At 40.9% G+C, this 27,323-nt stretch overlaps 1 protein-coding gene and 1 long non-coding RNA gene across 2 annotated transcripts; one reads left to right on the top strand and one right to left on the bottom strand.

The window, feature by feature from the left end:
- The first annotated feature begins 439 nt into the window (after nucleotides 1-439).
- stac (SH3 and cysteine rich domain) lies at nucleotides 440-22,166 on the top strand. The gene is made up of 10 exons (XM_019870284.1): nucleotides 440-636; nucleotides 7,325-7,458; nucleotides 10,394-10,475; nucleotides 10,557-10,663; nucleotides 12,807-12,888; nucleotides 14,351-14,421; nucleotides 16,907-17,004; nucleotides 19,810-19,861; nucleotides 20,277-20,414; nucleotides 21,929-22,166. Exons 1-10 carry the CDS (start codon nucleotides 447-449, stop codon nucleotides 22,025-22,027), a joined length of 1,053 nt encoding a protein of 350 aa, XP_019725843.1. The 5' UTR covers nucleotides 440-446; the 3' UTR covers nucleotides 22,028-22,166.
- Nucleotides 18,625-19,803, bottom strand: LOC109516080 (uncharacterized). Its single transcript, XR_002168292.1, has 2 exons — nucleotides 19,494-19,803; nucleotides 18,625-19,407 (listed from the first exon to the last, which is right to left on the bottom strand). It is a non-coding gene; the product is annotated as an uncharacterized LOC109516080 (long non-coding RNA).
- Nucleotides 22,167-27,323: the final 5,157 nt, after the last annotated feature.

Raw genomic sequence — 27,323 nt, 5'->3', positions numbered from 1 at the left:
TGGAGAGCAAAATGGTTTCTATGTCTAACAGACAGCAGGCACTAGACCAGTAGCAATACAGAAACGTGCGTCTTCTCGTTAGCTTGGTGCTTGTTATGATTTTGGGACAAGTGGACATGAAAAGGAACATACAGTATCATGCAATTGTTTAACAGTTGAGTGGTCACGCGCTGCTCTTGGGAGTGGGAAGTTACTCGCTCACTGAGCGGTGATTATTTGCGAAGGCAGTGGATGTTGCGTTCTCCTCCAAGTTCGCCAGAGTCCGATCTAGGTCGCAATTGTTCGCTAAACGCTCGCCAATATGTTCAAAATTCCCTTTCGACAAGAAAAGTACAGGTGAACATCTGCCATTTCTCTCCAAGACGTTCCTTCTGCTGTGCTGGCCCACCCAGCCTGGTGAAGACCAGTCTGACAAATTTGCCTCGGCCCCCCGGTACACAATCGGCATGGCGCCGCCGCACATCACCACCGGCCCGTCTATCCCGCCCGTGCCCCCTGCCATCCCCTGCGCTCCCCCTCCCACGTCGCGCTCCCAGACGCGCAATCCCCTGCAGGTGGACTCGGCCGGACACTGCTTCATGGAGCACATCTTCAAGAAGCCCACCTTCTGCGACGTTTGCAACCACATGATCGTAGGTATGGGGTTCACACGTGTGACGTTAATATGCGGTATAGCCTGTTAGGATTTTTGTGTTGAACAAATCGATACTCCATCGAAATACAGCATCTCAGAAATGTGACGACAACATTCCTTACATACTATTTTAACGCACTCACGCATTTTTGGCGATGTAAAGTAGCAGTGTAAATTCACAACCCCCTCAAAATAACAACACACACTCTTAACCCCTTTCATACATCCTGTAACCTGATAACATGATAAGCTTGCCACTGTCGTAACCGCTGTCCCTGAAAGGGTTAATGACCGAACTACTGGCAACAACAAAAGTGAGTGCACCCCTAAGTGAAACTCTCCAAACTGGGGGCAATTCGGAAGGAAACTACAGATAATGTTATATTGTCTGTTAAGATTTGTGATGGCGGGAAGAGGAAAGAATCATGTCCACTTTCGACAATTCAAAACCATGAGAGCGGATGAGAGTGAAAACTCAACACACCTGCAATCCATTCACAGCTTAGACCACAGGTATCAAACTCAAGGCCGAGGGGCCAGATCTGGCCCGCCGCATCATTTTACGTGGCCCGCAAAAGTAAATCAAAACATGTCAACTTCCATGATTGAGACTTGCTAAAATCTTGCAAAATTTCAAATTTTCATATGAAATAAATAAGAGCGATATTGTAAGCATTTTCATGTGACCAAACCCCTCATTACAGTCACTTCAACAATAGTTGAATCAACCATTGTTCTTGACTTCTTCATATGGTTCGACAGTCATAATGGCCTTCCAAGGGAAACGGTAACTAAAATGTGGCCCGCAACAAAAATGAGTTTGACACCCCTGGCTTAGATCTTCCAACGCTAATAAGTCACACGACACTCAGGCCACATTGGAAAGCTTTATCGCTGTTAACAGGACACAAATCCAAAATAAATCAGTCAACATTATGTGCAAAGATTCATATAGGCGACGTTGAACACCCACCTCCTCCTTTCATCATGATCCGTCATTAGCAGAAACTTCGGCACAAATTTGATTTGCCATCCATAATAAATACCGGTATGTAAGAATTACATTACAAAAGCAAGAAGAAGTCTAAATATCCTGTTTTTAAAAAGCCATTTTAAGACATCAGTCAATTGTACTTCATGTTGTTTTAAAGTTTGTGGTGCAAAGTCAAATAGATTTGCCGTTGTGTAAAAGTTAATTACATTTTGTGGCGTATCATAAAAATACCTGCACGCCAACTGACGCTGTGTTATGGATTGCACGCAGTGAGTTGCTAATTAAATCAACGCGTACGTGGGCGAAGGACGGGGGTTGTGTGTCTGAATGAGTGTGAAATGTAATTTTCATGTGGGACCTGAGAATAAATAGTATTTTAACAGCTTCAAACAAGGAAGTGGTGTAATAAATGCAATAAGTTAGTCATTTAGGGGAGTGATGGGGCTCATTTTTTTCAGAGCAAAAACAAACAAAAATGTAACGACGACTAATTAGTCTGCAGAACCTCAGTTGCAGGGCGGAGAGCGTAAGCAGACGAGGAGGAGGCAAATTCTCACAGAAAATATGAAGGCGTGAAGTAAGACTGCTGGATTAATGGATCAATGCAAGAGCAAAAACACAAATCAATCAATGAAGGTGAATTAGTTGGCGTTTTTTAGCTCACACACACTACTGAAATACTCTCATACACACTGCTGAAATACTTTTTTACTCAGAACTGAAATACTCTCATACAAGCTACTAAAATACTCTGACACCACTGCAATACTACTCATTCACACGACTGAAACACTTTCATGCACAACGCTGAAATTATTTTTTTTCCACTCATTATTAAATGCTCTCATTCACACCAAGATGCTCTCATATTACGGCACCATTTCCCAAAATGCGATCGACACGCTTTTCAAATACGACACTGACTTTCATAAACACTACTGAAATGATCTAACACGCACTACTGAACCGCTTTGACGATGCAAAGTGTTCTCAAACGGTACTTGTAGTTTTTTGCTTACATGCATGACTAAAATGCGGTCGCACACACATACTACTGAAATGCTCTCATACACCCAGCTGAAAAGCTTGATACTCATACTGAAACACTTTTGTACACCCTACTAAAATGCTTTCACGCACACAACTGAATCGCATCTTTCAGTATATTGTATCAGTGTCATTTTGTATTGATAAGGGGTAAATATGATAAGTTTTTTCCTCTTTCTGCCCCCTTTCATTTCTTTTCTTTTAAAGAATGAAATAAATAACTCAATGAAATGAAAGTGTATCTTGATGTATGATAGGATTTTAGTCGTGTGTATGAGAGCATTTCACCTGTGTGAATAAGACCATCTCACAAGTGTTTATAAGACTATTTCAGTTCCACTTGATGCCATTCTTGTTTTACAAACTAAAACGGGCGCTTCACTCCAACACCTCTTCATCTACGGGAGGTCAATTTACTAATGGCCGCACAACCTGCTTGCGAGTAACTTAGCTACTTCATGATGTAGTGCCGTACTGACACACACACACACACACACACACACCAAGATCCACCTCCCCAGCCCACCCGCCGCTGCCCAACTGTCAGTTTGTGATCCACAAAGCTGCTAGCATGGAGGCGTATTGTTCTGCTCTCCACATTAGAGTGAGTCAGACCAAACAAGCTGATCGACAGCTGCGTGACACAGACATGCGTGTACTGTAACTGTTTTGTATAAAGTTCCCGAAAGCAAGTACTCTGTGCATTGAGGTACCAACGAACTCAATTTACCATACTTCACATGACGTAGCATTTGGCTCATGAGTGATCGATTCATCAAAAAGAGGCTTTATGCTGTTTAAAGGGGAAGGCAACCAGCAAATTTTCTTTACCATCATATGTTCTGTGCAGCCCTACTAGTCTAAAATTGTCATTGTGATTAATGTTGCGTTTGTTGAATATGAGTTAAGCAGCAAAACAATAATAATCAGAATACCGTGTTTAGACTAGTGGAGGCGCGTAGAACATATGATTGTGAATACATTTTTTGGCTTGATTTCCCCTTTAATGTCACTCCCAGTTGAAGTATATATCAAACGTAAAACAAAGAGAAAAGTTGTGTATTTAGAACACCCCCCTGACCCCTCCAAAAAACACAACGCATACTTTTATCATCTATAGCTTGATGCTAATGCTAATTAGTTCCCGGAGTTCCCTACCCTAGTGTAGTGGTACACTCGCCTGACTTGTGTGCAGGCAGCGTGGGACCGGTTCCCTCTCGGTGACGGCGTGTATAGTTGTTCGTCTCTATATATGCCATGTAACTGACGGCCGACCAGTTCCGGAGTTCGTCCAGCTTTCACCCGAAGTCAGCTGGGATATGAGTGTTCTCGGTTGAATTAAACTCGTATCTCAAGGCATCTATTTATTGATCTCCAGAAAATAACTGCAGTAAAAGTCTCAAAGCATCAACATTAGCTGTTGTTAGTATCAAAAATTTTCCGATACATACACCTCAGTATTGGAAAAGACTGATGATGTTATGACCTCAGTTTAACTCTGCTTTGATGACCTGATTCAGCCTGACCTCAAAACAAGACCCGTGTTGTTTTAGCAATGGTGACACACTGTTGCCGCGGCGATCTGCCATCACCCAGTGAGGTTTTAAACTGAGATCATGTTTCTTACTTTTTTCCGTCTTAGCCACAGAAGCGGAGGTTCAAGTTCGCGTCAACGGCTCGTGTTGCGGTCAGCACGTGGAGAGAAAGCAGAGATTGACGGATTTGTTTTCACGCCTTGTTGCTTCAAGTACACTTCCACTTGTAGTTGCAGTCCTTTTCAGGGTTCAGGTGTCCTTCCGGGTTGACTTAAAACATTACCTCAGACTCCAGTATTTAAAAACTACTATTTCCCTAAAAGCAGGTGGCAAAAGTTCACATTGTGTACTTAAGCAGAAGTACAGATACATGTGTAAAAAATACTCAGGTAAAAATATAAGTACTGATTGAAACTCCTTTTCTTTCATAAAAATAACAAAAGTTGAGAATTTAAATCATGAAATTCACGTATAATTGATATCCATAGAAGTTCTTGGAGGGATTTTTTTTTTCAAACAGCCAAATATTTCTACTTTGTTACTTCCCACTGGTTGCTTGAAAGGAAAACAATTGCTTACTGCTGATTTAAAAAGACACCAGTGATCAATGGTGCGTTGGCATGTCCACATTTTCACATGGACAGCGCGGGGGGGCAGGGCTGGAGCAAGTGCATGCTGACCAATCAATACCCGACCACAGACAAAACTATTAAACAAGCTGCCCTCCTTTATGTAGAATACTAGCAGCCGCCATTTGTTGCGCGTGGTTTGTCGTGATCTTGGTTGAATGGGAAATTGATTTTTTTTAATCTATGGGTCTCTGAAGTTCCTGCCTTCCCACCGACTGGGAAATTCTAGAACCAAGTCTTTTTTTTTTTTAAGCTGCCTTTGTCAGACAATGTGTCTTGAAGAGAGGCGATCAGATTTTGGTGCTATTGTGACATCACATTTGGGATAATTTAAATAGTACCTTCAATCCCCCTATAGTACCTATTCCCAGCTGTTTGGTGAAAAACTCACCGATTCATGTTTTTGTACTCTTGCTGAAAGACAGAAGCAGGCCACAAGATGCAGGCAAAGTCGTGTTTAAATGGGAATTGGTGTCAAGGAAATATGATGAAGTGACACAGCTCAACTGAGAGACAGGCTTTATGTTGGGGGAGGATTTAAGTTTAGTCTGCTTGGACATACATAAATGTGTGCACTTCAAGAGTACTTTTTTCAAAGTCAAATCATCTGTGACCCATTTATTTATTTTTTTTAAATTTTAGGGTAATGTTGCTAAATTAGTTTGAAATCATATTGATGTGTTAAGGGATCTTATTCTGACCAGAAATTTTGACACAGACCTTTTTTTTTTAATTTTTTTTTTTTTATTGAGCTGCATTCAGAGATCTAAGACTTTTTTGCACGGACACAAAAGGCCTACTCCTCTGAAATATTGCTCCCAAATCTGTCTAAACCTGCGTCAGTGAGTACTTCTCCTTTGCTAAAATAATCCAATAAATGCCCGCAATAAAGGGCCTCTTTGGGTTCAGCTCATCATGAGAGCAGAAAACAATTATATGCATTTTGCTCAGAGTAGTTAGTGGTATAATTTACAGTAAAGCAAAGCCGTACTGCTCACCCCGCACAGCGCACCCTGCCCAAACAGTTAGGAACAGGGATGTTTAACGAGGATGACTAGTGTGATGCAGTTTTTAATACTTGTGGTATTTTGCCCTGTCGTGGATTTTATTAAGACACAGCCAGGTTTTAATTTGTGGAAAAATGGCAAAGTAGGTCTCTTCTTGGTTCACCTTTTAATACGATCCAATAAAATAGCTGCAAGGCATCATAAAACTATAATGGAGCGAAGTAAGGCGCATGCTAAAACTAGACCCAACTTTCAAGCGTCGAGAATGTGAAGGCGCATAATTGATTAATCCATCTCAGCAGAAATGCACAACATGTATGTGTCACATTTCCTGAGATCTGACACATTTCGAACGCTCCGCGTGTCATTTTTCGCAGGTCTGAACTCGGCCGAGAAAAGCTGCCGACGTTGCGCTTTGAACGTGCAAAGACGCCGACGATGTGAACGCGGCGGTGCTCTTCGCGGTTCCATTTCCTCTGCCTTTTCGTTTCCTTGGAAAACCATTTCTCAGAATGTCACAAAAACAGGATACAAATGTATGTCTCAATGAATATATGAACATATGTCTCCATGGAGAGTTATTATTACATTCTTCTAAAGGGATTTTAAAAGAGACATTAAATAAACGGTAAATGGAGTGCACTTATAAAGCACTCTATCAACACTATGTGGTGCCCAAAGCTCTTACAAAGCTTCATATACCAATAATTGTCCTGTTGAACATCGCTTAAGAATTCCTGCCAGTATATGAGATGACAAATGATCATAATTCACAGAACAGGATGTAATTGATGCGTGTGGATTGATGCTATGGCTAAATTAAGGGTGTTAAATTAAGAAATATGTTGCTATCAATGAAAAATGTAAATGTAGTGCTTTGGTGACAAGCACTGCATCACACTCATAATGCCCCCCCTCCCCCCTCCCCAGTCCCAGTGAGAAACTCTTAACTGTAGCACACAACCAATATTTATTTAATACTCCTCATTTGCATGCAGTGAATCCCTGCGTGAAGACCTGTGAATAATTAATAGAGACCCAAAAAGCTTTATAACTGCCTATGGATGCCACAAAATGGCGGCAAAGCACCTTTTTTTTTCCTATGAGACAAAACTACCAACAATGAAGCTCCTCCCTCCAAAACAAGATGGTGCCAAAGCATTGTTGTTAATTAAAAATAGCATTGGTCTAAGCAACAGAAAAACAAAATGCAACAAAAACAGCAAATAGGTGAGTTTTCAGCAAAAAACAGCGTGTTCCACAAAAAAAAAAAAAAAAAAAATGAATTTACAAAAGCCGAGCCGTACCGTATGTCCATGTGTAACATACTTTGGACAGCAATGGCGGCGGAAAGACCGATTTATGTTTTGTTGCGGCAAACTGTTTGACAAACACGGAATATGTCAGCAGACTGCTGCCATATGTGAAGCGTTCTCATTTGAAGTCTTTGTGTGTGCGTGTGTGTCTTGGTGTGTCAGGTACCACAGCCAAGCATGTGGTGTTCCTGGCGGGCAACACGGCGAAGCACGGCCTGCGCTGCAAAGCCTGCAAGATGAGCCTCCACCACAAGTGCGAGAACGGCGTCGGGCAGCAGCGCTGCATGGGCAAGCTGGTAAGACCTCCTCTTTTCATTAAATGTGCAGCGCCCGGATCACATTCGCATCTGTCAACGGGAAGCGAATTAGTGACGTCGTCGCAGTTGCAATTCGAGATGCATGTCTGGCTACATTTGCCTGATCAATTACGAAGGAAATTAATTGTTATTTTTCGAAAATATTGTGAGTCACTGATGGCTTTCTGTCTCTAACATTAACACCACTCGAATTACGAGCAATAATATTGTTGGTGATTCTTGTTATTTACAACAGCGCCAACAATATTAAAACAATAATCACAATAATATGAATTCATGCAATTGGTATAAATCCTCGCACACAATGAAATGTTTATTACAAGAAATTGATTAATTGCAGCCAAAACGGACACTTTAGTATCGGCTTATTCCCCGCCAGAATGTGCTTATTCAGAAATCACACTCCACTGTATGTGTGAGTGTGCCGGTACATCTGTGACTGCCATCCATCCGTCCTCGTCATACTCCTCTTCCTCCTCCTCATCCTCATTATGTCATCCCTCATGCCAATCAATCTGCAAACCAATTGCCACCAAGCACGCCACCGACACAAAACCTCTGACCCCCGCCGCCCGGCCCCGGGCCCAACGTCATCGCCAACCTATTTGCGTCGTGGTATCGACGCGAAGAAGTGAGAGAGCTTCATTACGCTCATGCGAATGTAGTGCTGATGTCGTTGGCCATAATCAAGGTCACCGTCACTATTTATAATGTAAATGATAGCTTTTATAAAGCAAACCTAACATCAACATAATTAAAGAGGCAGCCAATGCGCAGTATGTAAGATGAGACTTTGGAATGTTCCTGCAGCCCTGGCAAAAACTTGAGACTGTTTTACTGAACCAATTTTTTTGTGCCTAAACCGAATCAGGAACTATTAGACAGAGGTGCGCCCCCCACTCGGTGTAAAGCACAGCCACTACATTAGGTACACAGGGCGAGTCTATATAGCCGATATTAATTTAACCATGTTTCTTAATGCAGGAGTTGTTCTAACACTAACGCAGGTGTGTCTCCATAATTTAGCATATGGTAGAAATATTTGTTTCAGCAGTCACACTCGTTTCATTAATCACACGCGAAAATACCTTTTAAGATGTCAAAAGTAAAAAGAATGTCATATTCAAATGCCTTTTTGAATTGAACGATTGAAATAGATTGAGTTTTCCACATAATTCTAATACTGGGTAGGTTCTGGTTGTTTAAAACCATACATTTGGTTGTTTAAAACCATACATTTTTATACTTTATAAATGGAGATTTTTTTTGTGGGGGGAATACTTGTACAACTGGCTCATACAGTACATCCTGTCGGGGGACGAGTGGAAGGGGAGCAATGATGTGATCGGCTCTCAGGAGTGGAAAATGAGGTCGAGAGGTTAAAGAGGACAAAGTTTCCCCAGTGGGATTCAGCTCTAAATTCGACTCTCTAATCTTGGGACGTTTCTGCGGGCATGCTTGTTTCCCTTTGGCCTGAGAAGCCTTCGTGAGCAAGAGGACATCTGTTGCGTCACTGCGTTCGTTGGACACAGGATTAGAGACACCTGCACGGACTAATGATAATGCGACAAGAGAGCATTACCAATAAAAGTGTTTTTATTAGATAATATAAGTCACCTTTGGTTTTATAATAAAAAGGTTATTATGGTAGTTTGACATTTGACGCATATTCCGTGATGGAATTTGGGAAAAATAAATCCTTAACCCTTCAAAACCTTATGCAATCTTACTCACCCTAACCTGAACCATAAACCCTGTTCCTGCTCTCTATTCACGTATCAGCCATTCACATCTTCATTGTTAAAAAGACTCTACAAAGACTATGTAGCCTCACCACACAAAAACTGAGATAATCAAACCCCAACAACTCTTGAACAATTTCCCAACAACTATGTTTTGCCAAAGTCCTGGAATCCTTCAATAATTGGCCCAAATCTTTCCTGTCACAGTGACATACTGAGTTTTAAACAGCCCAGTTTCTGACCCAAACACAGTACCACTACTGCAGTTATATAATATCTGTCATGTATCTATGTGCTATGGACCAAGGGAACTACTGCAGATGTTAGATTAGACTCCTGTTTACTGAACTAGATTCACAATTACCTATGCCAGCAACAATACACAACTCTTGGTAACTCCTATTTCCCTCTCATGAACCAAGGGTGTTCCTCAAGGCTCAATATTGAGTCCTAGCCTGTTCACTATTTAAATAAATCATCATCACATACGCACAACACACTCAAACGGTCATCTTTATGCACATGATACAGTTCTGCATCGCTCCTCCAAAGTGCAAACCCTGCCAGCACAATCCTCAATATAAATATAAATTGGGGAAGTTGCCGACATGTCCTGTGGTGGCAGCCAATGCAAACTATCTTGGGTTAGATATCAGGCAGGTACATAATAGAAGACCTTGGCATACACCGACTCTCAGTTGTGGTGTCCCTATTTGAGGTCAGACAACTCCGACTTATTCCCCCCTCGCCACTGAAAGGCATCTGTAGATATGGACGGATGATTCATGACGGTCATGCATGATTTACGGCGGTAATCATTCACTTTTTTTATTTAATTCGCATCTGATGTCAATTTCCGCAAAGGTGATATTCTCATCGCTTCTTCATTAGCTTTCTCAGTGACTGAGACCATTTCTCCGACTCCATTTGCACCAAGGTTTTGGTCTTTTCACATCAGTGCTCGTTATTGTCATTTTTGGTTCAGTTTGTTGTTGTACTTTGAGTGTCGGCTCAAATGCGTTTTTCTTGAAAAATAGATCACACACACTTTGATTACACTTTTTTTTTTTTTAAATGTTTTACCCCCAGAATCTGAAATCTCGGTACTGTGATATTCTTGCTATCTTATCTTCACTGTCATGTTAACATTGAATTGTTATGTCTCCTCCTAGCCAAAAGGTTTCCGGCGGTACTACAGCTCACCGTTACTGATCCAGGAACAGTACGGCTGCATCAAAGAAGTCATGCCCATCGGTGAGTGGCCTAACTCTTCCTCATACATTGTCAAATCTACTGACATGGCTTTTCAGATATCCTTTTTCTGTTCCACGACAGCTTGTGGTAATAAAGTAGACCCCGTCTATGAGGCCCTCAGGTTTGGGACATCGTTGGCTCAAAAGGCCAAACGAGCCAGTGGCTCTGAGTCGCCACAAAGAAACTCGGTAAGGCCATTTGGAGTTGATTGTTAATATCTTTAGTCTTGCTGTGTCAAGGAGATCATTTTTGGTTGTTTCTAGATCTTAACATGGTCCAAACCGGGGATCAAATACAAATGAAGTTCTAAATTTGAATTACCGTCCCCCTGAGATGATCTAGTTCAATGAAATTGGGGGTAACTGTGCATCTAAATTGACATGAGATTACTGTAGGTAGGAACGGGTGTTTGCGCCATCGTGGGCGTGAACGCAGCTGACAAGGACCGGCGTTTGACACCCATGTTCTATTTGCCGTGCAATCTGCAGGGTTTCAGTTCCCACTCGGTGAATGTGAGGGCATGACTTTGCCTTAAGCTACAGTTTGTAAGTCTGTGGCCTCATAAAGTCACACTTGCCACCCAAATTATAAAGAGTTGTTGCTAAACATCCCATTTGTTCTCCTCCTCACCCAGCTCTATGTCGCCGGGCGCCATGCATCCGACTGTTGGTCCACCTCAGACACTTTGTTTATTTGGTACCGCTGCCTATGACATGTTGTAGCTGATGGAGCAAATAGATACCACCTCTGCGGAGCCATAAACACTACCAATAAAGGCATTCTGGTCCAAGCAGTCACGAAGCGAGCTGTTGTGCAAACGCTCATGTTACAGCCCTTCGAGATGAATTGGACTGATTATAAACGGGCCACCTCTGCATCTGTCCATGGCGTTTTATTTTTTTTGAAACGGGAGCAAATCGAGGGGCACTAATCTCTTAGGAAGGATTCTTACTAGAAAAACTCTTAGGGCCGGATTTACTAACATCCCAAATAGCGAACGCTCAATTGTGTGTCTACTCACTCAGATGACAGGTAACAGATTGCGGGCTCTGGGTTAACGGTTCCTGTTCTCGTCACACACTGCTCGCTTTCATCTTACGAGGCAAAATCATAACTCCTCATAATGAACAAATAATGACCAAATTGCCATCCACTAGTTACGTCCACAAGGCTGTTTCAGTGACAAACGACGGTGTGAGGATGCTACGCAGGAACACCGAGTCAGCAGGAATAGGAAATCGGACACTGGGGGAAATTACTCCAAAAACAACACTGTCGTGACTGACGAGTACACACTCATTTTGCAAATGAATCACTGCGCCGTATTGCTTAAATCAACATCATCTGCTGGGGCGCTGTTCTCAATGTTGAGGCTGACAAAGTCTGTCTCTTCTTGGATGTGCGCCCCTGTATAATGACATGAAGAAGACGTTCAGGCTGTTTGTGCAGCTGTGTGCGTGCACGTCTGTTATGGAAATAGTATATTTATGCAGGCTTGGAAACACGGTCTGTCTACCCTCACTGGCCCCAGTGTGCACAATCTAATGAAAAACAAAATAAATTAGCAGTGCCACGCAACTGCACTACATCCAAAAGGTGGTAAAAGTACTTGGATGCTATACTTTAGTAGAAGTACACATTCATGTATGAAAAAGAAAAAAAAAAAAAACAAACTCTGGCAAATGCAAGAGTACTAATTCAACTCCTTGACTTAAAATAAAATGAATAAAGCACATACTCTGAAATGTACTCACGTACGAAAGTCGGCAATAAAAAATCTCTTCACACAAAAATTACCGATATGTGCTTTTTGTCTTTCAAATAATGTCATAAATATGTAATATCTTGCCACTCTGAATCTAGTGGTTCACATTCCACCACATTGTTGACTCCCATTTAACATGATTTTGAATGTGATGGGTTCATTTTGGATACAGAAACTTTCCCAGTTACAAGTGGGTGTGCATAGTTGTGTAAACCCAGCTGTTTATTTTCGCTTCCCCTCTTGAGAAAGGAAAAAAATGTTTGTTCACATTAATGGTATTAAACGTTTTGAAACAATTTACTTTGGTCTCATTTTTTCATATCACAAAAATCTAGCCTTTGAACATGGGTGTGTAGAGTTTTTCCATTCGCTGTAAGTACAGCAACAAAATATTAGAACTTTTTTTTTTGTTTTTGTTTTTACATTATTTCCCACCACTGACTGCATCCTCTTATGAGTATCTATCAGTATGACGCAGTGCAGTTTCCCCTACTGCAAACAACAGCCATGAGAATAAATTGTTGAGGTCGTTGAATGATTGAATTCATACCAATTTTTCTTTGCAGACCAGTGACTTGGATAACGTTCCGGAGGAAGTGGTGGCTCATGGCAGCAGACAGGCACTGTCAAGAAAACACAGCGATGATGGTGAGTAGCCAACGAGCCATGTAGCAACAGGGCCGTGGAAAAAAACTCAGGATTCTGCGATCCATCAAATGAGGGTTTGGCCCCCGTTTTTTTCCACTAAGACGGACACATTTTGCGGATGAAAACACAAGAATTATTGTAACTTTGGTATTGGTGCCAATGTTTTTGTTGTTGTTGTTTTTGTTATGTTATTTCAGCTACAGTACATAATCATCTCAGTACTGAAGGGCAAAGTACTGACCCAATCGGAAGCATTCATTGGTGCGGGAAGACAGACGTGCGCAAAGATCAAAACTTTCCGAAGTGGACCTACTCAAGGATAGACCCGAGCTAGGGTTGAACGATTTAGAAAAAGAATCCACTTTTAATTTATTTCTCACGATTGCAATTTAAAATGCGAGCATTTTATTCAAGGTCCTCTTTCCATTTGTTTCAGTTTTTTTTTTTTAATACAAAAACAAGCAAAAATTAACTTGTATTGCAATAAACATCAGGTTTATTGAACTTCGATGTTTCGGTTTTATATCTTAGGCATACCATCAAGGCAGTTTTTGTTGTTGTTGTTTTTGTTATGTTATTTCAGGTACAGTACATAATCATCTCAGTACTGAATGGCAAAGTACTGACCCAATCAGAGGCATTCATTGGTGCGGGAAGAAAGACGTGCGCAAACATCAAAACTTTCCGAAATGGACCTACTAATGGATAGACCGGAGCTAGGGTTGAACAATTTAGAAGAATAATCCACTTTTAATTTATTTCTCACGATTGCAATTTAATATGCGAGCATTTTATTCAAGTTCCTCTTTCCATTTTTTTCAGTTTTTTTTTTTTTTTTTATACAAAAACAAGCAAAAATTAACTTGTATTGCAATAAACATTATCCGGTTTATTGAACTTCAATGTTTTGGTTTTATATCTTAGGCATACCATCAAGGCGAATGAGCCGTGAATGAATATGAGAGACAGTTTATTTGTCTGCTTCAATGATAGTTGTTTACTTACAAAACACTTTTGACTTTCAGTCTTTTAAGCTTTCACACTACAACTTCACAAAAATCCACCAAACGAATGTGGCGTAAACGTAAATCAGTAAGTCAGATTACAAGAAAAAGTCAAACAAATCTGTGGCTTTATAACTTCGGTTTTTCATGTTTCAAGAAACAGTGATATGTGGACTGCACTTCTTAAGCACCGAACTTATCTACACCAGAGGGGCCAGCACAATATCAATTTAATTGAATCAAAAAATGCAAAAAAACATTTTTGAGTTATATTTTTGGAGAGGCTGGAACGAATTATAGGCATTTCCATTCATTTTGATGGGCAAAGATGGTTTGTTAAAAAATACCCTTGACAGACATATTTATATGCTGTGACGTATCAACCAATCTGCTTTGGTACACACATCTTTTTTCAATTTTTTTTTTTAATCCGATTTAATGTGTTTATTTTCACTCAGTTTTCACAGTTCTTGAGAACGGGGCTGAGCACTACTACCATCAGCCAGAGAGAACGCCCAACAATTCAGAGGTGAGGAATGTCTGGGGGTTTGTTCTATACACTGCTGGGTATAGAAAATGCAGCATTGCATCATTCATCTTGTCTAGAATGCCCTCCGCTATTACCGCTTCAGTTCCCAGGAAATGGAGGGACAAGTTCTTTTTCCTGTGGTAACAAATCAAATTGGAGCTGACACAAGCACGGCAGGCCTGCGCTGATCGAGACAAGCCTTGACCTCACTGGTTGGGGCTGCAGACCTTCTGCGACTTTTTTCTCTGCAGTAAAGACAACTCTAGTCAGGGCTGCAAAAATATCTTATCAACTCCTGTGGGGTGACGATGGCGCTCTCATCGGAAGCTTTAAAACCAAGCCCCTCTTTATCTTTTTCTGCCTGATGGAATGTGCAGAGGAGCTTTTTGAGTGCTTTTTTTTTTTTTTGCTTACTTTTTGAGTTTGGCATGTTTATCTCCGTTGTCAGTGGAAAATAGACCATGCTCGGGCAAACATAATAGAGAACAAATAACCATACAAGGCAAACACACAAACGTCCGCTCGCTCCTCAAAGGGAAGAGACTTGAACGCATCACGCTGCGTTCGGCGGGCCGAGCGCAGCTGGCGGCTCGCCGTTAACGCGTCCTCAGACAGGTCCATTAGATCCAGCAAAGGCACAGACAGATGGAGGCGCTGCTGGAAAAAGGGCAATTCAAATGTGTGGTTTGAGTCAAGTAAGCTAAGAGAAGTTATCATAACTTTGACAAGATCATTTTAAAAAGCAGGAAATGTGTGTTGTTGACAGTATTTCAGATATTAAATGGGCCCCAAAATTGTTGTAAGTCGTTACTTATATGTAGTTGAATCGCCCAACTTAAAATGTGATCCAAGTTCGTCAAGAAATTTTGAACATGTTCATGATTTGATGGCGATAAGAAAAACGGTTTGCGATCAGTCAAATTGTTTGCGAATGTTTGCCAAACGTCTTTGCAACATTTTGCGACCTTCCACGAACTCTGGTGGAAAAAAAAAAAACCAACATTCACTACGTGCGCAAACACTCGCCAACCTTCTCCGGTGATCCAAGTTCGTCAAGAAATTTTGAACATGTTCATGATTTGATGGCGATAAGAAAAACGGTTTGCGATCAGTCAAATTGTTTGCGAATGTTTGCCAAACGTCTTTGCAACATTTTGCGACCTTCCACGAACTCTGGTGGAAAAATAAACAACATTCACTACGTGCGCAAACACTCGCAAACCTTCTCCGCTCAGTGAGATACGGGTTTAAGAAAACTGATTAAAACTACAGCTAGGTGAATTTAAACAACAAAAGTCAAAACGAAATATAAAAAATAAACAAGCAGTTTTTGGCCCTATTTGGAAGTGGAAAATTCACTAAGTGAGTCTGGACTACACTCTCTCTTCCACTGGTTCAGACGTCCGCAGCATCAAGGCTGCCATTTAGCTTTTAGTCAGCTCAAATAAACTTTCGCCATTTTATGCTATTTTTTATTATTATTTTTTTTTTAATCATTTTTAATTCCGTGCCCAGAGGCCACACAGGCAGTTTGCCTTGTGCTTGCTTCAAACTCATCCATCCGCCAGTCCTTGTGGATGACACATAACTTCATTACTATCTGGCGCCTCAAGGAAAGCAAACTCCTGCCATCTTGAAAAAAGACCACCTGTCTTTTTTTCTATAGTTCACTGGTCTTTTTTCCCCCCTAGGAAAAAAAAAACACATTTCCTTTCAAGCAGTGTGAAATGTAGCGAACTGACAACAGCAAAACATACCTGACGTTTTTGTGGACGGGTGCTAATTGGCCCAACGCTTCTCTGACAACTTCCTGTGTGTCTCACACCCGTCCCGTTTTAACTTTCGAGATCGCGCTTCTCTCGCGTGTTGACGGTGAATTCAAAATAACAGATTGCGCCTGAACTCTCGCAGCTTGTCCGTGTATCAGCCTTACATAGCGCCGCGTGCCATGCATGTATGGGAATGTTCGGTTTCTTACTTTTCAAATGGTTCTATTTATGTGGTTCAAATGCTTCATTTTTTAAAGATTGTATTATTTTATTTTTTTAGATATATGAAGTATCTGTCGAGTGCAAGAAAAATAAAAAGCCCACAGGGTATTGTGTTATGAAGTAAAGTGAACTACAATTCTCAAACAGCTGTTTGACCTTCCAGCTTTTCTACAGACGAACAACAACGCCAAAATAAACACATTTAAAATGAACGTCAAAAGACAGATGGATGATATGAAGTGGAAAAAAATAAAAGGAAAACTGTAATTATACAAAATAGTTCATTTTGGTTCGTTTGATCAACATTAGATGTTTCAGTTAGTTTCCGTTTTAAATAAAAGCATTTTCGTCTTTATTTCGTGAACAAAAATATTTTCTCATTTGTAATTTTAGTTTTGAGGCGTTGTGTTGTAGTTGTGTTCAGGTGCTGTGCGGAACTCGCCCCTGAAAACCGACTCACGCGTCGTCGTTGCTGTGTGTCTGTGTGTGTCTAGCTGGAAGACAGCCAGCTTCACCAAGATGCACTCCAGCTCAACACCTACGTGGCCTTGTACAGCTTTACTGCCCAGGAGAGCCATGACCTGGAGATGAGGCTAGTTTGCATGCGGGCGCGCGCACACACACACACACACACTCACACACACACACACACACACACACATAAATATCACAGGTGAAACAAAGTGTGATGCATTATGAAAAACCAAACATAAAACCCAATTTTTAAAAAATGACTGAATGAATACAAACAAATAAATCAAATATCCCTGCAAACGGTTAGTGAAATGAAAACATATAGTCCTTGGGGGCTACACACCGTGCCCGCGGGCACCGTGTTAGTGACCCTTGTTCTACATCAGTGGTTATTCACTTTTGCTGGTGCGAGACTACAGTTGCCCAGCTTGGCATGACCAATCATGCAGATAGGACACTGAGTCCCATCGCGGTCTGTGCGGTCACGGTCTGTTGTACATATTCGTCCGACCACTTTCTTTCTTTGCGCGACATGGTTAGCATGTATTAAAATACTTAAAAAAAAAAACACATGACATACTATCACGACAGTCACACGTTGACTACTGAGCGAACTACATTTCCCGCAGCACTGATTGGACAAGCGATGTAATGTGATCATCTGCAGCGGGCGTGTCATAACTAATTGGCATGTTGAGTCGGGTGTGTCTTAACCTCCATGGCAGAAGCTCCATCGAACCCCTGAGACCGATTCACCGAACCCGTCGGGTTCGCTCGAACCCAGGTTAAGAACCACTGCTCTACATGTTGCATTTACACACACACACGTGCACACAGCATCCATGACAATGTCCGCTGTCACTAGCACGTGGAACAGCTGTCCCAGGACTGCAGATGACGTTGAGGGTGAGTCATGGTGACCTACATTCGCTGACTCAAGTAATTACTTAGGGGACTACTTGAACTTAATCGTGATATCATTCTAATAATAGTCTTATTTGAGTACATTTTATTGCTACTCTACCAACAATGACTACTTCCCTATTATCTCGGCCTTTGGTGGCATCTCAGGCCATTACAGAAATAAGTGAATTTGGGAATCACAAACCGCAAACAGGGTCATTGTAGAATAATAGTTATATGCCATCTCTTCACAAATAGGAAGCCCGACTTCCGAAATCTGTATCTTTCTGGTTATCGGCAATACAGCTTGAGACCATTCATCAAACTTTACCTATGCTGCAGTTTCTGCTGTAAAGGTGTCAGACTGCCCGATCTATGTCACCGCACTCTTCCACACACTTTGGAGCAGGCTCTTAAAGCGCTCGTCATCATGGGCAGCCCTTCATCTCAAGCATCCATTTGTTCCAGTTCCCACCAAATTACTCATACGGATTTAAAGACACGAGAGTGCACTCTCTCTGACGCACACGCACAAACGCTCGTGTAATTCGCTGTCCCAGTCTGATCCCTGTGGTCCGCTAAACGCGTTCTATCACCATCATTTTAATCAGCATATTCAACAAAAATTAGGGTTAAAAAAAAATCCTTTTCAAATAATCATTTTACTTTTAAGTGAGAAAATCAGTTTTGTAGAGGAGTTCCAATTCTGCTTGATTATTTGATTGCTTCAACAACGTGGTGATTGTAATGATGATGAGAACTGCCAAGTCCAACTGTCAGAAATTTCTACCGCGTCCTTTTCTGAAGATTTGGAAATGTGGGTGTTTTTTTTTTGACCACACTGAACCGTTTTATTTATTTTTTTCTCAGTAACTGTGATTATTACCAGGATAACGACATACTCCAACAATCACAAGAGGTGGAAATAGGGGAAATTACGTAAAAAGCCACATTTTCCTCAGTAGCGCTGTTCCTTTTCCTTTTTTTTTGTTTTTTCAAGCATCAAACTTTGCCAAAAATGACTGTGAGCAGATGCTTGTAATTACTACCGCGCATACAGACATGCGGTACAGTGATTCACGATTTTCCTGGAAAAGAAGAATTCCTCGCAGTAAAACGAGATTGGTGCGAATGACATGCTGATGATAAACACCTTCTTTTCTGGCTGCGCTAGCTACTTTCATCACAAACACTATAATCTGTTTGTTACATTCACCCTTCTTTAGATATTTTAATGTACTACTTATGTTTTGTTATTTAAAGCAAATGACATTTAACAAGGTGGAAACAGTACGGTTACCGTGAAAATAATCATGACTGGAAAAAGGGTGGAATAGTCCTTCAATAGGCTGCATTTACATTTAAAACTTAAGAGGATGTTGGCTTGATCTTTAAATACTCTTTAAACTAAAAAGTTCAAACCAAGCGATAATGCTATTTCATAGCAGCTAGCGTGCAAATACAGGATTCCATTTTGCTACACACCCGTAATTAAATGACAACCTGCAGTTTTATGTCACTCAATACACCTAGATTAGCGCTTTTTTTTTTCCTTGAATTTTTCAGTGAATAACATAAATCTGAAATAAATCAAGGAAAAATATAAAAATTTAGCTAGCTTTATGTGCAGCTCGTGTACTACTTCAAAATTCAATTGTTGTGGGGAGCGGGCATGCTAGTTCTAAATTGTGGTAGCTCAGAAACAGATTTCATTTTATTAGAAAAGGCTCTTTTATTTCAACCAACTGATACGGCCTTTTCCCATTAGTTTACCAATGAATAATGCACAAACCGTTGAAAAATATAGGAAAAACATCCGATTTAAATCTAGTTAGCCTTCCAAGCAGTGAGCATGCTAGCTCCCGATTGCATTGTGGTACAATGTCATTTGAGTTCATAAAGCTCAGAAATTCATTTCATTAAATGACAAAAGCCAGTTTAAATTCACCTAATAGTGGCAAAAAATAACTTGGAAAAGAAATACCCTTTTTGTCTTACTTTGTTTTGCCTTTTATCGCAGGGCGGGAGACCGGATATTGCTTATTGATGAATCCAATGATGATTGGTGGAAGGTAAGCATTAAATTACCTTTACGCACTGTGACTTTGTGAACCTATTATGAAGAATGAATTGTTTTCCCGTGGCAATGATAAAAAGCGTGTGCGCGTATTTTCATCAATCACAACTAAATGAAGCCCAATGAAGTGATTGATGAGCTGAGCAGCAAATAATAACAACAGAAAAGTCAGAAAGGCAAAATTGTGTGTAAAAAAAGGGAGAGGAAAAAAAGAGCTGAGCAGAGGCGGCATCCTGCTAGCAGACCAAGAGTTAACTCATTGTGCAGCTAAAACTGCTGTTTCTCATCAGGCTGTGGATAAACACACACATCTGGAGTGTTCTGAGTATTTTGCAAGTGAAACCAATAACGCTGAAGCTGACATAAGAACTGCTCATGTATCAACTATCATCTGTTTGATATTTTCCAAGGGGGTGATTGAGGACAGGATCGGTTTCTTCCCGGCATCCTTTGCACATCAATTGCGGACGGGAGACCAGGTTTTTAGGTGCAACAGGACGTTCATCGGCTGCAGGGAGCAGGGCCAGATTACGCTAAAGGAGGGACAGGTACGATTTGGTCTTTTTTTTTTTTTTTTTTTTTTTTTTTAACATGACAAGGGAAATCCACGATGTTGAAATGTTTAATTTAAATACCCGTTAGACATTAGCATTTACAAGAGAGAGCAAGAGCAATGGATCAGAGAAAAATACAAAAAGTGCATCAGTGTACCGATCCAAATTCTGTTTTTTTCGAACTAACAATCTTATCATCTCACAGTATACATTAATTAACATGCCCAAAGATGTACAGTATAAAATGAACCAACATTCGTTGCTTAGTGTAGGCGTAAAAAGCAGGATTGGCCATTGAGTGAAAAGAAACGTCCTGATATGAGGAAGCAGCGACCTTGACTGACATTTTGAAAGTCCACATTATACCAGTCATTTATGACCATCAAATGGATATTTGATATCTTGTCCTAAACTATCTTTAAAGAACTCTCAGGAGGCTTTTTATGTCACTTGCCTTCGCATCATCTCATCAAAAGTTTTTTAGCACCCCCCGCCCCGCATATGACTTATCCGTCAAATATGCATGCTCTTTAATTAGACGTCCTTTTTTTCCCACAATACTCATGGTGGGACTCCAGAGGAGAAGTCAAGGAAACAAACTCCCAGTGAACATAAAGCCATCAACCACGAGAGCAGCGTGTTCCCAAAAAACTGAGCAGCGAACATAATGTGATCGTTTGAGGAGAACACAGGTCACACCAAATGATCTGGAACATTTTTGTGTGTTGGTAACAGCACTTGAGAGCTCCTTTAATTTGAAATTTAAATGGTCTCACCTCACCACGAGGAAGAGAAACTGCTCTCAAATTGTGCTAATATATTTGAATCACTGCTGGGGAGCACACTGTACATTTTAGAATCGGCGTCTCTGGTCAGGATGCATTTACATTTTTTTTGTTTGTTTTTTGGCATGGCTTCTGTAATTGCGATGTGAGTGGTGCTGTAAAGAGGAGGATTAAGTCTAAGAAGATCTCACTGAAGGCCCAGGTTACGAATGCATGAGCGACCGACCATGCATGCAAAATAAATACATTTAAAAAAAATATGCCTGTGTGATACATGACAGTCATCAACAACAGCATTTGTCGTTTTTTTTTATGTGGAATAAATGAAACCCTTTTCTTCTGGACTCTGCAGCAGAATGATACACAGGTTGTAACTTAAAATGTTTCGTTAGAAAATGGAAAGGTGTACATTTCACAAAAAAATAAATAAAAAAAGAATGCATTGGAAACATAACACAAAATAGTTTGATATTATGAGATCCCAGGATAGTACTGTTTAACAAGTGTCAGAAAAAGGATGAGAGCACCCTCTGCAGGACAAAGCATGTAATGACAGTATCACTCGAAGTTTTGAAGAAAAGAGAGAAACATTACATTGGTTGACCGGAACGTTTTCACCATGTGCACTTAATGTACATATTCTAATTGAGTAAATCCTACGTTTTTTTGTTTTAGTTTTTTTCAGTGAAGGAGTATCATTCATGACTGTCCCTCTCCCACCAGATTTGCGTGAGCAGTGAGGATGAAGGCAACGGTTTCATCAGGGTGGCGAGTGGCAAGAAGCGAGGCTTCGTGCCCTGTGACGTCCTCGACATCATCTGAGGAGGATGACAGGAAAGCGAAGGCGGCATCCACCGGCCCCTGAGGGCAGACAAGGTCGACGCTACGGACTGCTTATGAGGCGGGGGGGCTGCTGATGTCCTAATTTCAACGGTGGACGAGAAACAGAACACACACACACACACACACACACACACACACACACACACACACACACACACGACAATACAAGTGCCGCTTTGTTTATTGAGCTGCTATCACTGGATTTCATCTTTTAATTTATAGTTTCAACAAAGCGACAAGACGGCTCTCTTTCAGTTTGAGTTTCAATGAGTGGAATACCCTTGAAAATAATTTTTTTTTTTAATGTCATTGATTCTTTCAACAAGGTATTAGCACGTTTATTTTAAGGAGTATTATGCCACACTGAAAATAGAAATGCAATTCTATGAGAATAAAATTGTAACATTAGGCAAATTTAGGCATAGTTTGGGGGGGGGCGTAATTTTTAAGTAATTGATTTCAGATCTTTTTTTATATAATGAGAAAATTTGAATTTGCTTTGGAAAAAACATTTTGAAAAAATTTTCATGATCTCACAAATAGTAAAGGTTTTGGTTTTCTTTTTTTCGATACAAAGTAAATTTCCTCCTCCTTAAAAAGTCATAACATATTTGAATTAAACATAACCTTAACTAAACTCAAACTATGCATCTCCTTGTGGCGTCATTTTTTTTTTCTTCACACACAACTCCACACACTAACTTCAGAGAATTTCTTTTTTATTCAAGAACAAAAATGTATTTCCGGGGGAATTTGTGAGAAAAAAGTAATATATAGTATTTTTTTAAGTCATGTTGCAAGATTAAAGACAAATTCTAATGGTTGAAGAACAGATTTATGGAGCCCATACAATTCTGTGAATATTATGACTTGTTTTTCTCAAAAATATAGACCTTTATTTTTTTTGTTTGTTTTGTTATTGTACTTGTAGTGCCTTCATGATGTCATCTGTTCTCTACGAGCCACTCGTTTCAGTAGTTTGGCGACGATTATTTTTCAAGACTGTCAATGGCATCAAATGTGATGATGAAGGTTGACGTAAACAACACACTTCAGTTGATGATTCACAAGCCGTCTGTCTGCTTAATCAGTGTCATGTTGCAAGGTGGTGGTGGACCCCAAAAAGCAGGCAAGAGGGAGGAGCAGGGTGTACTTGACAAATTGTATAAAACACAGAGAAAACTAAATCCAAAACAAACACAGTCCAAAGTATCAAACAAAAATCATGAAGCTAAAGCTAAAACATAACAGTGACCGAAACATGACTGAAACAAACCTGACAGCAGCAAACAACAAACAGCAATGACCCAACAAAGAGTGGTCTGGCGGGAGTCCTTTTATACTACTAATTACATAATCACCAACAGGTGTGCAGCTGCAGGGGAACCCCTGCAGTGCCACCTGTTGGTCACAAACAGAATCATGACAATCAGTGAAGACAAAAAAGGACTTGCCATTCATATTCAGAACCGTTCAACGTTTGTACGCCCCTCAAACTTCGTGCCCATTGCACATCTAATGTGTGTGTGTGTGTGTGTGTGTGTACACATATATGTATGCTGAATGTCCCCCAACAGTATATTGTACATAGTGTATGTAAAAGATTAAAATAACTTCTTATTACTCTGGAAGCTTTGTGGTGAGTGGCATTTTTTTGTGTTTTGATCTGGCTTCAAATTGAATGCAGTATATGACTTATTAATGGATAATCCTAAAATTTGACTTTATCATTCAATATGTGCAAAACTAATTTGGCTGTGAGTTTGCAAATGTTGCAGGGAGCGGGGGTGGTATTTGATATTTGATAGAAGGCATTAAACCTGTCTAGTTAATCTCCACATTATGATGTTACAGCATCGTCAATATTAACCCTTTATGCACCCTGTAACCTGCTAACATGACAAACTGTCCACTGTAGTAACCGCTGTCCCTGAAAGGGTTAAAGGCACTCCTGAGTGACTCTTTTCATTTGACTTTCCTGCATTCTCTTCTTTTATGTGATGGAGGCTTAGGTCTAATTTGGCTTGTGTGCGGGTGTGCGTCAGCAGCACATTTCCACACGTTTAGTATATGTGACAGAAGATAAGATTGGCACACAGTTGAAGCGGCATCAATCAGTGTTGCCTGTTTGCAAAGGGAAATGCCCCACAGGAGGACAGCGGGAGCAGTGGCCACAAATTAATTGGGCAGCTTTATTACCTCTGTCAAGGTGGTTCTGTTTTGTCGACTTATATTTGGTTGACTCATTAGTATGTAACATTCTGCCCACAGTTTTTGTTTGATGAATCTGAAAAAATCTTACAGATGTTAGCTTGATGTTTGTCCTACTGGGTTTGGGAAAACATTAAGAAATGAACTTGATTAAATGCACTTGAATCAATGAATCAAATATTTACTGTCCTACTCCAATCATCAACCCCATCTGCTGGATGAAAATAATTAACCCAACCTTGGGTAAAAATAATAATAAAGTGTTCAATCAGCCTGCCATGCATGTTTTTGGAAGGTGGGAGGAAACCGACGTACCCGGAGAAAACCCACGCAGGGAGGCCAGAGCTGGACTCGAACCCGGTACCTCTGCACTGTGAGGCCGACGTGCTAACCACGGGCCGCCAATAGCTAAACAGTTATGTCAAAAATAACCCAATACGTGTCAAAAAGGGACCAAGACAAAATTTTGGGTGACACATTGAACCCAAAAAGAACGCACAAAACAACCCAATCTTTTGGCTTGTGCAAAACAACGATTTGACCCAACTTTTTTTGTGAAATGAGTAACCTAAAAAGTTGGGTCAGTTCATTTTTTTACCCATATTGGGCTGTTTTTTTCACCCAGTTGTATTTAGAGCGTGTAATATATTGTTTTGTAAATCCTGTACAAACATAAAACAACCAGTCCTACCTCTTTCCCAAAGTCCACCCATGAACCGAATGAGGATAAGCGCTGTCGAAAATGGATGGATGGAAAATCACAATAGCCTCAAATTAGATTGACTATCAGATGGAATGAGATTATTCATCTGCGAGATAGTAGTTTTATTATCGCAAATCTGGTAATCCCGTGCCCTTGTAAATGTGACATACCAACACGCCCAACTATTACCGAGCCGAGGCACATATTTTACAGAAATACCTTACAGCACACCACTTAAGAAAACAATGTCACCCAAAATATGGATACTGAAATAATGATTTCGTCCCAATGCACTCACCAATGGATTAAGTCGATTTAATCAAACACAAAACTCTTATTATTATCCATATATGATTATTTTTGGACCATTTAAATAGAATTGTGTCATTTCTGACGCCACGCACTGGATTAAGGAATACCCTTCAAGTTCAACAATATAACTGCTTGACATTGGCGGTAGAGAGGGGCTGGTTCATATCGGACAATTCAGCACCCATCATCCAGATTAAAACATACACGAGCTTCACCACCGCCCAGTGCGGCTGAAATAATTAATTCCCTGTTAAGCACACGCACGCTCACTCACACACGCGCGCACACACACACACACACACACACACACACACACACACACTCTTCACTTCATTCCCTTTTTTTGTATACTTATGCTTCCTCAATGCAAAACAGGCACTTTTTCAAGGGCAACGACTGATTATCAGCGACTGAGTGTTGACTGTGTGTCTCCGTATTCGTGTGAGTGTGTTGCGCATGCTTGTTTCGATGCGCCAGCCACATGAACTGACATTATTTTTCCTTGTCTGGCCCTTGCAGGTGTCCACCCAGATGGGTTCTCCAGCTGCAACAACCTTCTGTCCCAGAATCCACTTTCTCCCCATCCCAAACAACTTATGTAAATGCTTTGCTAAAGCTGGTAAAATGGAACCAAATCAACTGTTCAATGGATTTGGTCCCCTTCAACCAGCTGTAGCTGTGCATTGATTGCTCCGACTACTCACCCCAACCGCTCGCACCCCTGTCACATGCGTGTGCCTGCAAATACGAAGGACCAATTTATGCAAAGAAGAGTGTTTGTTGCACCACTTTCAACAGCCACACGCACGCTCTCTCCCACACGCGCGCCCACACACACACACACACACACACACACACACACACACACACAGACGAAACATCTGTGAGTTCTTATCTGCCACGGCCATGTCAGTGCTCCCCCCTTGTGAGGACAAAAGCAATGCTGGTGTTTTACGGTCCACACGTCACCACGCCGCCTTGGCCTCCATCATGTTCAAACACCACGCAGGAGATAACCAGGTCTCCTCTGACGCCTCATGTCTTTTCAATCGCTGGCACGGAAAGAAACACGGTAGGGGCAAATTTCAAATTAAAAGCAGATAGGTCGTTCTCAGCTAAAATACATTTTCTACTCGTGACCTTTGCATATTCGTACATTTCAGATTCTGTCATTTTGACCTAAATCTAGGTGTTGAATCTGTACTGCATGGTCTTTTTTTTTTTTTTTTTTTAACCACAAGTATCAGTTCTTCGATTTCAGTACAGAGTGAATATTTTTGCCTGCAGAAACAAGCATGTGGTCATATCTCCATCTGCTGTCCATAATCCATTTATCGAACTCTTATGTATCCAGTCAATGTGTTCCAAAATATGAAGCATATCCTGTTTTTGTAATTTTTTTTGTCAAAATAGTCAACAGTTTTCTTAAACCAAACATCAATTAACCTCTTGACATTTTTTTTTCCAGTGAAACCACTCTTCAGCTATTTGCTGAAATCCTCACCAATTCACATTTTTGTGCACTTTTTGAAATGCCCCATGATGCCACAAGATGGTGCCAAAGTCTCACCAAAATAGGAAAGCAGCACGGTAATTGGTCCACGGACGCATGTTGAAGTGATATATCTCAAAGAAGAGAAACTCTTCGGCGGTCGGGGAGGAGGTAAGTTTAGCCTGGGTTGTTATGGGGGCGTTGCATGAGTTTGAAAAGATGATTACATTTACTTCCACTTCACCCAGCTTCATCTTTCCAGCCTGCCCAATTCCAATAATTCAACCCAATCTGGTGGGTCAACATAATTAACCCAAATTTGGTGAACAGTAACCCAATTTGATCAAAATCCTCAGATATTCCGCGAGTGGCATAGCGGGGAAAAAATCCAGCATATTGACATGTGCAGCATATTGACATGAATTTTAATTTTGTTTCCAACTGGACGGTCAGTCAAAATGCCGCTTGATGTGAAACCGGCTTTGTGGGGACCTCTGTTTAATCCCCCCCCCCCCCCCCCCCACCCCCCATCCCCCCCCCCTACGTCCACCCCCCCC

Source organism: Hippocampus comes, unplaced genomic scaffold, assembly GCF_001891065.2.
Source record: "Hippocampus comes isolate QL1 unplaced genomic scaffold, H_comes_QL1_v1.1 scaffold43, whole genome shotgun sequence".
NCBI lineage: Eukaryota > Metazoa > Chordata > Actinopteri > Syngnathiformes > Syngnathidae > Hippocampus > Hippocampus comes.
This window is presented reverse-complemented; position numbering and strand designations above follow the sequence as displayed.